Below are 13,689 nucleotides of genomic sequence, written 5' to 3' on the forward strand. Positions count from 1 at the left end.
TTTGTAAGATCTAAGGAAACTCATAAATCTCTCCAGAGTGAAATAAACCATTTCTGCTTCCATTTTAACTATAAACTAACCCACAATCAGGATACAATATTCACTATTACAACAAACAATAAGAACAGGAACTAATATAAACTGACCAAATGAGTTCAGAAGTAAAGGGCATTCCTCAAAAAATGAATGATATATGCTTTATACATTCTTTCAGTCAGCTTTTGTATTGTACAAAGAAATGAAAAAGTTATCACTAAGCCAAGCAAATTACCAAAAGTAGCTTTTGCTCAAAATAATGTGCATCCCTTAATAAAAAAAGGAATTCTAGAAACATATGATCCAAGAGGAAAAAGTAAAAGAAAAAAATCAAACAAATGCACTCCAAGGGTGTGGAATATGCATGCATTCTTCATTTTAAGCTTTCAAGTGTAGACAATCTTTGCAGAAACACCCAAAGCAAGGCATTAATACTTGTACAGGTAAATGTGTGACTTTTAAAAGGAAAAAAATGGCACTTGGAACATAATATAAATGGTATCTTTCACTGTACAGCAATGTTTTTTACAGAAAGACAAAAGATAAATATAAGGGCATTATTAACAACTGCTATTATCTTTATCAGTGATATATAGTCTACTTCCAGTAAAGGGTTGCTGCATTCTCAGGAACATAGTACAGCACTGGCAGAGTATCAAAATAAAACTGGCTTTAGAACATAGATTATATATATATATATATATATATATATATCAAAATAAAATGGTTATAAATATATATATATTATAGATTATATATTATATTATATATATATATATATATATATATATATATATATATATATATATATATATATATATATATATATATATATATATATATATATATATATATATATATATATATATGTGTGTGTGTGTGTGTGTAGTTCTCATGCTACTAAAATATGGTGCTGGTAAGTGTTCAACAACATAAAATGATACTGTACATCAGTACAATGAAGAATTTAACACTGTATATGGCAAAAGGGTAGTTATTCTCTGCAGAATTTTAGTAGAATTTGAAAATCAAACTTTCGTGAACATATCTTTAAAATTAAAATGCATTTCCTAGTCTAGTCTATTTCATTCATTGTGTTAGAACATGTTAAAAGGGAACACAAACACATTCACAGATCATGCATTGTTAAAATACATTATATCACAAAAAAAAATTTCCTACCATTGAGCCTGGCCGAGTCCTGTTACAAAATAATGCACACAATAAAATTTATTAAAACAATGCAAACAACATCTACTTGAGAGATGAGTCAACTCATAACCAGCCATTCCAGACTGTGAGTAATGTTATGCAGACACTCATGTAATGATGATATACAATACTGAAACTATAGATATCTAGCTGTTGAGTAATGAATGTTTACATTCTGATGTGATATTTACTGCAACAATTATAACAATAGATAGTACAGTAAGTCAAAAATACAAATGCTATAATTAGACGTTTGTAATAAAAAGCATGATTTACCATTACCATAAGCTGTCTATGAAAGACTGTAGGTCACTAATAGAGAGCTAATAAATATAAGAAAGGAACAAATACAGTACCTACTAAACCCTTTGTGGATAAAAGGAAAAGTGTGTAGCATACTGTCATATTATTATCTCATTGTAAGTATGTGCAATAGATTCACCTATACAGTACTATACTAAAAGAAGTTTAGGGAATGTAGATATGGAAACTAATACAATGTTCTTGCTGTGCAGAAAAGTATTTGACCATACGTAATTGGTTACGCATCTTTAATGAAATGAATCCAGGTTAGTGGTTTCATAGCATGAACTGACCAACAAAATTCAGGCTAACTGTGTTTTATAGAAGTAAAGCTATATCTACTTGTCTTAATAATTTAGAGCAGAAAGAGCAATTGTTGATCAGCTGTTGAAAAACAATGGTATTGTAATTAGATAATGAGTAAAATTTCCAATGATAGGGCAACCCGCTAACTTACACACTAATAGTTCTCATTTTTATGACTTTCTTGATGGACATTGAATGTGTACCAACTCAAGGGGATAAAAGGAAGCAAACTACATTTCAGACTTTATTATTCCAAATACCAATAGATAATTATTAAGGGCATGACTACTATATCTGTAGAAAATTGGTATTTTGTATGTTTATCTTGATTTTAAATTGGATCATTTATCATTTAATCTTTGCTGTTCTATGAACATGATTCCAACTCAATACTCAAACAGATTGCAAAAACAATTTTTTTTATAATAAAAAAGTTTTCATAGAAACCCATCAATTTTATACAAGCTTAATATTCATAGCAAAATTGTTTGCAGGCTCATGTCTCTTGTCTGTCAGATACAAGGTAGTCTCCCTATGCATGTGCCATCTAGATCCTACGGTTTGCTAAATCACTTTCCTCACTTCTCTTGTAACCTTATAAGAGGAAACCAAATTTGTTTGAGAAATCTTGCCTTATGTTGTAAAATCATACTTTATTTCATAAAAAACCATTATCATTTCTATGCCTGACTTGTTGTTTAGCAAGGAGGCCAAGATACTGAATGCCAACCTGTTGGTTTATGAAATTCAGGCTTCCACATCAAGTACAGGGGCACTTTTGGTCATCCGGTGCTTAAGGCAGTTAAAAGAGGGAGCTGGAGTGGTTAACCAGCAAGATAGAGATATCCAGAAAATAAGGTGGAACGGGGTGAAGACCCCACAATTGCACGAATGAGTAACAGTATTGGACAGCAAGACTGAAGACAAGAAAAAGTGGATGCAGCTTGGGGATGAATGGACTGCATACATCCTTTAGTAATTGCAGAAACCTGTAGGATCCAACATAGCCCTCAGACAATGGGTTGACCGACCGAGTAACTGATTGCAATATTCTGGCATTACAACAACAAAGGTCACTGATGCTGAACAAAAATGATTCACTAAAAATTATATATGAAGCTATAGAACATAACTCAGTGAAAATAATACTATATAAAAATACAAAAAGGAAGTTATACTTCTCAGCTGAAGCACTATAGTTAACTTGACAAACTGGATAAAAATAATAGCATGATTACCAAATAAATGCCTTTGCATAAGTCTAGACCCTGCAACCAACATGAATATAAAATCATATATATTAATTACTCTCATTTTCTGTAAAAGATCAGCATCTGAAACAAATTTTAAAATACCACTATAATCATACCTCAGCTTTCCTGCAATAGTCAAAGAGAAGGCATACCTGGAATTCTCACCCTGACTCTGAGGAGACAGTGATCTAAAAGATCTCTTAAACTGGGACATTTGACCAGCAAATGTCTCAAAGCCAAGCAATCATTACAACATGACTGGAGATCACCAGTCATTAAAAAACCGTCATGTCTGTGTGCCCGATCTTTAATCACCCAATAGCTCTCTCCCACCTCTGGGTCATGTTGGTGCACTTCCAAGATACTGTTACACTTGTGATCTCTCACTTCATTTGGTCCTAACCAAGTTTCAACAGTCTTGCCAAACCTTCATATACTACTACTGATGTCAGGCTTGAAATTCTGACAGGGAACTGGAAAGCTTCCCGCAAGTAATTTGGTGCTGCTGGCTTTGCCAGTTCATCAACTCCTCATTTCTGAACACATAATGTGCTGGTATCAAACAAAAGTAATTATACTATCCCAATATTTATGAATGTAGAGCCACTGCTGAATTAAAAGCATTAAGGGGAGCGCACTCTTAGATTTTTTATGAATATTTTTGAAATTTAAAAAAAATGGTTAAATGGCCGTAAGACATGAGCAACACCTTCGTTATCACGTGACCAAAGCATTTTTTCGAAATATTAAAATTGATGGGGTTTTGGGCCTTCGCCCCCCACACAGTGAGGTAGGGCTGACGTTTGGCTCCTAATGACTATTGTCATTTTTTCCTTTATTCGCCTAATTTATTCATTATTTTGATTTTTATATCACCTTATCTCCTACGTCTGGCAGTGTCTGGCAACAACAATGGCTTGTTCCTTGGTGAATGCGTGGTAGGAGACGGGTTGCCACCATACATTGAAAGCGGGTGGTGGGACACTTTTTACTCTGAGCAATTTTTTCGCTATTTGCGGTGTTTTTGCTGTCTTTTTTTACATCCAGTAATTCTAAATACAATCTATATACTTTCACCTTCAAAAATACGCTCACAGATGATGAAATGAATAAAGGATGATGAAAAGGGAGTATATGATGACAAGTTCATTATATCAAATCTCGGTTAGATAAAATAGTGTCGGGTATTAGGTGTAAGGTAGGAAATTGTAGGGGTAAAGTTCAGGTCGAATTCTCTGCCAATAGATGGGATACTGATATTTTAATGAAGTGCCAATCGTGTAGGTTTACAGTTAGTGCCCCAGCAAAGCGAATTAGCAATGGAAAATCTCAGCACCATCAACTGAGTGAGATAAATATTGAGGAAATTGAACACAACTTTGGCTATGAGAAATTCAACTTGCTAACACATCTGTTTGGCACAAGTGAAAGTATAGAAGAAGTTCTTCATTCGAGAGACAAAAAGGCTTGAAAATCAAACTCCAAAGACCAAAAAGACCAAACAAGTGAAAAAACGACTGCAAATCAGTCAAGAATATCAGCCTGGTAGCTACTAAACTTCTAGTTTCTTAGTTTCAAACAAGGCAACAATGAGTCAGGTGGTACTTGATGATACCCTCTCCTCGAGCGAATAATACCCCTTTTATAGAGGAAGGGGGTGACCTGGAGCCAGAAATCAACGAAAATAATGCTCTAAGGTAAGTTTTTTCCACGAGTGCCAAAAAACCACTTGTTGATCTTTACGGTCGTTTTTCTCAGTTTTCACTTTTTGCACTTCAAACATAAACTACATTTTTATTTTTAGGCCAATTTTAAAGTTAAATATACCATTGGAAAGAGGAAAGAAAGATGAATATTTGTTTGGGGCTAGATTTTTTCTTAGGTTGACGAGGAACCGGTGATAATCAAATTATACAAATTTGGGGGGAAAATCCCCCCTCGCCCCATCCAAAAAAAAAAAAGGAAAAGTAGAAAAACTCTTCCCATTATTTTTTTCATACTGTGATATACTTTCTGTGTATGAAGCCGCATTGCAATAGCTCTAAAAATGAAGGAGGTGAACCATTTTCTATTTTTTTATTTATTTTTTATTTTTTTTTATAAAATCCAAAATAATCATCCGATCACTCTCAAATTTTTCCTGGAACATCACCTTATATATATGTATAACATATAAAAATTCCATAAAAATCGGAGCATTACTTCTATGTAAGCGTGCGCTCCCCTTAAGTGCTTGTAGACCACTGCATCACAAAATATTGTAAATTGTCAAGGTCTACTAAAGTGTGATGCTATTTTAGGAAGAGCACTTTTCCTAATAAAACTAAAACTATTAGCTTTGTTGCAAAGAGATCAATGACGAGTTAGCCGAACACTCTCCAAGTCGCCTCGCAAACTACAGGGTTAAAGCTCAGTCATGGGAGAGTACCTATCCTTGACGACTTAACATGTCCGCCAAAGCATAGTCAACCAGGAACCAACTGGGGAATATGGAGAATATTCCTCTCCACTGTCCAGAGGCTCAATCCCTGGTGATGGCTGCCAAGGTTTCTGAATTCACACCCCTTGTCTTCTTATATGAGCCAGAGAAGAAATGTCTGAGAAGACAGAGACTTACTTAAACCCCTTCTGGATAGCCACTAACTCCCTAAAGTTAATGTGAAGACTTGCTTCTGCTGGCAACCACACCCCTGAAGCAACTTGGTTCCTGACAACCACACCCCCATCCTCATCTGAGGCAACTGAATACAGTGAGAGGTATGGGTTCAGGGACTCAAGGGATTTCCCTGCAAGAAGTAACACTCTGGACATCCACCAATGAAGGGAAAGGACCAGCTCCTGGCACCACAGCTCCAACTCATGGTCGGCCGAGTCTCTCTCCATGCCAGTGCCTCGTTATGTATTGTCCGCTCACTGAAAGTGAGTGGAAGAATGATTAGTGATTTTTGTGGATTCTAAATAAGTGTTAATATATGTATTTGCATAATCCCTCTCTCTTTGATACCCCACATTTCACCTGTTGACCACTCAGCTATAAGTGATGAGTGCTGATAGTTTTATGCATGTTGTTGGCCGTTTTGGTACTATGCCTGCTGTTGGTTCCTAGGCACCACAAAGTGACAACTGAACTCCATGAAAGTGCAGATGCTACCTATTGCTGATTTTGTCTGATAGCTTTGCTTTACGTTGGCTCCAAGCGACTTGTCCTCTTTAATCATTCTGACTAAATGTATTGCTCTGTCCAATTATAATAAATAGCTTATTATTCTTATTGCACATGATTACTGTATATTTGTACATGGAAATATGATATATATTTGCATAAATATATGTGTATCTTTATATTTCATTTTTCTTTATGACATCCAATATTTTTAACCTATGTCAATGGCCCATCAAGAACCAAGGGAAAATCTCGAACTCATCACCCAAAATCTTGGCAGAGGCGAACAAGAATGCTGTCAGGAAGAGCCAGGTCTATAAGAATCCTCTTCATCAGGGACAAAAGTATCCCTAGAACCAGATGGTCCCACAAGACCAGGTGCTAAAGTTCTCATAATCCATCTGGCAGAAACGGGCAAGCCAAAAGCTCTCTAACTGTGTGGCCTTGCTGATGCCTCACTTGCAGACATCTCGTGCGGACTCGTTAACACCCGTGCAGACTTGTTAATGCCAGTGCAGACTCACTAACTCCCATGCAAAATTGCTAATGTCCATGCATACTTGCTGGTGGCCGTGTGGACTCGCTGACACCTGTGCAAACTTGCTGACGCCCATGAAGACTCGGTGATGCCCGTGCAAACTCGCTAATGCCTCCTGTGCAATAACTGACACCTGTTCAGATTCACTGCCAGCTGTGCGGATTCACTGATGCCTCATGTGAACTCAAAAACACCTTGCATGGCCTCAACAATACCTCATGCAGACTAACTGGTGAATGCGAATATCTGGCACGCTTAGCCTAAGCTTGAAAGGCAGTCCTTAAAAGCCCAGGAACAGACATAACAGTGGCCTTGTCAGAAATAAAACTTGGACCATCAGTGATCAAAGGGGAGAACTGGTGCAAACACTTACTCCTGATTGCCTAACTACAGACTCAGGGCCCCTAGCAATGGCTGCAGGTGCAACAGCAGCACTCACTATGAATTGCAATCAGTTACTTGGCTCAGATGAATGCTAAAATAACCGAGGGACAACAGGGTCAAACATGAGATCTAGAACTACCATAACTGTCCTTATGTGACCACAATCTAACTCTGTCTATGGAGGATCGAAAGCAAAGGCAGGAGACTGAGTGCGCAGTCCTTGAACATCCTGGGATGTTAGTCCTTGTCTGGAAATCATGGGACCACCAGGCCTGTCAGCAGGGGTGCCAAGGTGACAGGGAAGGCTGCATGCACAAAATTCAATTCTAGATTTAACTGAGTCAATCTCATTGCATTAAATCTAACCTACTACCCTGAACTGACATTTTGGTGTAGAAGGATCTATCTCCACAAGAGAAGAAGCAGGCAGTCCCCGGTCACGTCGGAGTTCCGTTCCAGAGGCGCAATGGAAGTCGAAAAACAACTCAAGTCGGAACACCGTATTAAAATGTTTATAAAAATGAAAAAAAAGTTATGAATTCCTTACCCAAACAATTTATAAAAATAAAAAAAAAAAAATTAAGAATTCCTTAACTGTTTGCCCAGCACCCTTCACATCAATATGGCAAGATGATTGACAGTTAGGCCTACATCCCTCTCCTGCTTATCGTACCAGAAAAAGATTGGTAATGCCGCATAACTATGCTAAAATCTTAATTAATTTACTATATTTTACTATATTTTCTTAGTTATTGAAATGCAAACAGTTGTAATTATAGAAGGGAAAATATGAAAAAATGAATGACAAAGTAACATCACATTTTTCTGTAAAACTATACAAAGCAAATCATCAACATACATGTTACATATGCATAAAAAAAATCTCTCTTCAGAGACTAATGTTAACCTGGGGAAAGAAACAGGTTTTTAAGCGTTGCCCTGATAATAAACCGGTTTTCTCACCTCCCTACACAGGTACAGTAAACCCCCCGTATTCGCGTTCTCATGATTCATGGACTCACATATTCGTGGATTTCTCTGTGGAACACATCTACCCATTATTCGCGGAAAATTCACCCATTTGCGGTATTTTTCACTGAGAAATATTCACTAATTACTGTATTTTCATGTAATTTTCATGACTAAATGCACTTTTTGTGATAAAACTATTAAAATACTCAAGTATAAGCATTTTTAGAGGGTTTTTCTTGTGTTTAAACTATCAAAATAGTCAGTTCTAAGTGTTTTTAGAGGGGTTTGAAGTATTCACGGATTTTAGCTATTCATGGGGGGGGGATGTGGTACGCATCCCCTGCGAATATGGGGGTTTACTGAAGTCCTGCTTATCGGCAGCACAGGTAATGGTGTTTTGGATTTACGATGCTTGGCTAACAATGTCGTTAACCAGATTTTTGGTGCCAGAAAGTGATTTATAGCACCGGTAAGCAGTTTATCAGCCTCAGTATGCAGTTTACTGGTGTCAGTAAGCAATTTTCAGTGCCAATAAGCAGTTCGTCAGCATTGTTAAGCAGTTTATTGGCACTGATTGCCACTTATGACATCATAAACGCCATTTATTACCATAATTACTGTGATGTTCCAGTTATTGATGATTTTCAGTTATTGGCCCTTGGCCGGGAACGGAACCCCCCGTCATTAACCGGGGACTACCTTAGTGAACCCTCCCAGTGGCTACACCAGACTAAACCAGTTTTCTCACCTTGTTATAATTGCCTACAGCTATGCCACTCAGAAACTAGTTCCTGTCTTTCATCGCTTACGGTGCCGTAAGACTGAAACGACGTAACTTCGCAACGTCTTTTGTAACCCGGAACCGATATTTTTATGAATAAATTTGAAAAGTGCCAGAAGATCAGAACGACATAAGTCAAGTCCGACGTAACCCAGGGACTGCCTGACTTAGCTCTTTCTTCTTGACCAGGTGTTAATTCTAAAGAAAACCTAGATTCAAGACTAGCTGTTCTGTTTACTCTCCACTAAGTCTATCCGTCTCTTCTAATTTAGCAATTTTTCATCTTCTCTATCACTTCCAAAGACCAATCCTTGCGATGATCACAGTGGTTGTCTGAATCGCAGTTCACCCCTCAATGTGAGTACCTTACTTCAATTAACCTAATCTGGCCTTACAGCCACTTACCTTACAAAATCTAACAGATTTCAATTGGGAAGATTCATAAGAAGAACCCAAATTTCAGAGCAATTGTCTACACATCCAATCCTCTTCATCAACAAGAGAAGAATGACAACCAAAATAGTCACTGTCTTACCCTCACCCTCCAAAGAGTGGGAGTAACTATTGCAAGTGTTTGTTAATGATTGTTTCAATTTTAACATTTGTCAAACCCCCGCCAAGTAGCCGCAGATAAAGCAAATGATCACGGGTAAGTTTCACCTAAAATTACGTAGTTAAAATAGTAAATAAAGAAGTATAAAAAAAAAAAAATATTCAGTGACAAAGATTCATGCACCTATCAGCAGACTACAGTAGATGAGTCAACAGATGAGAAGAAACCCAACGATGAATATTAATATCTGTATTTTTACTCTCCTAAGATGATCCTGACTATAAGAAAACATTTTTAGCTAACAAAAGCAAAACTGTGGGATGTTAAAAGAGCTTACCAGTAAATCTTACTACAGCAAACTATCATAATCAAACATATACATGTCATGCTTGTGTGGTACTTTAAACAAAATTTAACGGTAACAATATGCAAAATATTTACAGGTTTTAAAATGTCTTTTTACTGGATTTTAATCTTCATTCTCTATTTTATTCTATTTGGTATGTCATGTTTGCATAGTGATTTTACAGTGTAACCCTGTAATAAAATCTTATTCTGTAATCCTAATGTTTACTATTGTGGTGTTTTGTTTTTTCCTCTCTCTAAGGTTAAAAACAGTTGCTGCATAAACCTGCATCCAATGCTGTCAAAACCTTTATATACTGCAATATCCATTGCCCCATCCATTTGCATGCACTGAGACACTATTGGTCAGTTTTTACCAAACATCTTACTTGGTAATCTGTTCAAGTTTTTCAGTTCATTTATATGTCAACTTCACAGAAGTTTATTACCTATTAAAATTAATGAACTTGAAAAAACATACTAAACAAAATACTCTGTAAAAGCCGAAGCCATGTTACTTTGATGCACTGGGAAATTTGAATGTGCACAGTTCACCAAACAAAATGTCCAACCTTCGTGAAAATGGTGCCACTTTTTTCTATTTTGCAAATCAAAATTGGGATGTTTCTTTGAGACTGGAGCTTCTTTGATGCTAGAATATATGGTAATTGGGTTGAGTATAATAATCTACACAGCAAAGAGCAACTTTATCTTGGTTATCCTTTGTTATTCCTAAACAATCTTTCCCACATATTTGTTTTATGCAGTAAATTTTTTTTTATAAACAGACTAATACATAATTTGAATTTTTGTCTTCTAATTGGTTTAGTTCACATATGAAGAGTTATAGACTCTAGTGGTAGATTGAGCCTGTCTTAGGCTAGGCCTAAAAATTTCTCTGAAAATACACATTTGCTGTTAATGGACAACCATACCCTAAAAAAGAAATTAGCTATCAAGAGATTCTAGTTTATAACAGTTGTTCGTTATGTATCAAGCCAAAAGGTCATTGATTTGATTAACTACAGTATTTTGCCACAGAAGCTCCACTAATATATTAAGATAATTTTTTATCAAAGTTAGAGAGTTCAAAGTTTATAGATTTTATTTAAAATCTGGCACTAAAAATCTCAAGGTATCCCAATGTATATTGAATGTCATCAAAAACAAGTTTTCTTACGAAAAGTTTTTTGCAGTAAAGGACACAATAAGAAGGAAAGGATATTTTTCTAAATACAGTATTAAGATTATTATGGTCTTGAGACGACAGGAAAGAAAATATTTGTCTAAATACAGTATTAAGATTATTATGGTCTTGAGATGACAGGAAAGAAAATAAGTGTTCTTTGAGGAAGCATGAGCCAGAGGAGCAATGGCAGTCTGTCTCATTTCTAGGGCTTTTATAAAGAAATATACTGCATAAGGCTTAATGAAATCTGGAATCTAGATTCATGCCTAGCAAACAATGATAATATTCATGAAATAATTTTCATATACTTTAAAATAATTTTGATAAAGAAAATTAAATTACTCTTACAAGAGCAGAAGCAATAAAATTTACTAAAGCACTATGTTTATCGTCTCCCACCATCTCTAAAGGTTGTCATTTGTGGAACCAATATTCTCTCATATCTACTGCACAGACAATAAATGGATAAAAATGAAAATATCTGATGCTACACCACCATTTCCCTGAAATTTCAAATTTTCTATAACAAACTATTTGCAATGGAGCTAAAATCATATTCATAAGCACAAAACATCTTTTGGAACACTTAATGACAAAATACCTTTGCGTTTGCGTCTACTTCGATGCATTGACCTGAGTTGAGAATACTGATGAGCTGCTCCTTCATCCTCCTCAGTTTCTGAGCTGCAACCTTCACTAGATTCAATCATACCGTCTAGCAGACTAGCTCGGGCCTAAAATGGAATATAAAGGAAACACTGTTTGCATCAGATCAATGCTCACTTCAAAACTAGGAACATAATATAAATAAATGTTTAGGTTCAATAAACAGTATTTCTGGCATTGAACATAAATAAATTCTCATGAAATGGGCCAATGATCAATATTTTGTGGCATTAAATGTACTTCCTAAATTTTGGATATGTGTTCCTACAAATTTGTGCCACAAAATAAAATTCTTTATATAGCTTGACCAAAGGTGTTTAAACCTCCACATCAAAGGAAAGAGGGATGAATGCTAACCTAGAATATTTTTCTTAAAATTAAACCACTTTCACTACTAACTAAAACACGAGTATTCTAAAAAGACCACAGATACTCCTTCCCCACTCCAAGACTAAGGAAACTGTTAAACCCTGATTATTACTGTTTTACACTGTTTTAAAACTACTAATGTAGAGCAGTTGAATGGGACCACTGAATCAACTAAATTGTCATGGGTGTGCCCAAAGGTCAGTGAAAATAAAAGCGAAGTAAAGATAAAGCAGTCTTAAAATTCAAGTGAGAAGACACCAAAGAAAATGGCAGAAAGAAAAAAGAAAAAGCAATGAGTTCATTAATAAAAGGACAATGCAAATAACACTTAGTACCATCCTACAGTGTGCAGTGAATGATTATGGTAATCCTATATAGGTGATAAAACCCGACACTGAAGGGAATCAGCTATACAGAATTTATTGAAGTGACTTGAGGTTCTAAACTAGCATTGGTGTAGTACAAAGGAGAAGAAATATGATAAGTCTAAAAGATATTTTGTTTGTGTAAAAAAAAACTGGATATTATGGCACTCTAGTGAGACAAAAGTAAAAGGTAGGGTGTACTTGATCTAGAAGGACCAAGAATACATGTGTCTGAGGTGGCTGAGAGAAAGGGTAAGATAATGTGTAGCATTTTTTGTATCAGAGAGGCTGTTCATTCATGGATTATATGAATACATGAGTGTGGTATGAGAAAAATTTGCAACAGTAATGTATGGTAGACCATCGATCATTTGCAAATCCCCTACCTGCACTATGTACTTTACTGCACCTTTCTCAGGGTGACAATGTATATGTCCTAAACTGCAGTAATTGGCAAAAATACAAATACAATTGTAATGATGTCAATGGTTGTACAGAGGTGATAAAACTAGACAGTACCACTAGCCACATCATACTTAAATGTGCACTACCACTCAATATCAGTGGTAATCTGGTCATGGTGCTTTCACTTTCTTTTTACACTTGTAACATACATAGCATTCAATGAACATTACAAACAATATAATACTTTTGGATGTCTTGTGTTTGATGATAATAGTTACCTGAACACGAATATATATAGTTTTGGTATGATAGGCTACAGTGATGAAGCTCTTGAAAGGCACATTTTAACTGCGGAAGTATCAATGTTTGTTGTACAACCATTTAAATCAATGTACTGTATATTTTTGCGTTATGGTGTAATGACAGATATTAAGAAGAATAACTAGAAATATAAACGTTGTGGCCTAAGAAAAGAGTTTACATTAAGTGAGGGATGACTGATAATTGCTAGTTTTATCAAATTAATTGGTGAGAAGCTAAAACTTTAACATTTGGAATAACTTCGATCCTTAGGAAGCTAAATAATTAGAAAAGGCAGAAGTAAATTGGTTTGTGAACTTCGCATGGACAAGGAGGTGCAAATTGTAGCAACAGCAACAATGGAAAAAATCTTGGGTTCTAACGGGCGCTGTCAAAAAACCTTGAGTACAATCTACAGTGGGCACCACAAGCACATGTGGTAACCTCAGATGTTACTAAAACTATAAAACTAGTACAGTAAACTGTATTTATGGAAAAAAGCTGTAGGGCATTTTCATGTCTTCTTTTCTTTATTTGTATATTCCTTTT

The 13,689-nt window shown here is 35.7% G+C and overlaps 1 protein-coding gene across 6 annotated transcripts in view; it reads right to left on the bottom strand.

Moving 5' to 3' along the window:
- LOC136848015 (serine-rich adhesin for platelets-like) overlaps window positions 1-13,689 on the bottom strand; it is a 402,233-nt gene that overhangs the window by 22,351 nt on the left and 366,193 nt on the right. For all 6 annotated transcript variants that reach the window (XM_067120042.1, XM_067120046.1, XM_067120041.1 and 3 more), the window contains one exon: window positions 11,637-11,769. In XM_067120042.1, the coding sequence (XP_066976143.1) occupies window positions 11,637-11,769 (133 nt within the window). The remainder of the gene's footprint in view (window positions 1-11,636; window positions 11,770-13,689) is intronic.

The sequence above is a fragment of the Macrobrachium rosenbergii genome, chromosome 18 (genome assembly GCF_040412425.1).
Source record: "Macrobrachium rosenbergii isolate ZJJX-2024 chromosome 18, ASM4041242v1, whole genome shotgun sequence".
NCBI classification, from domain to species: Eukaryota; Metazoa; Arthropoda; class Malacostraca; order Decapoda; family Palaemonidae; genus Macrobrachium; species Macrobrachium rosenbergii.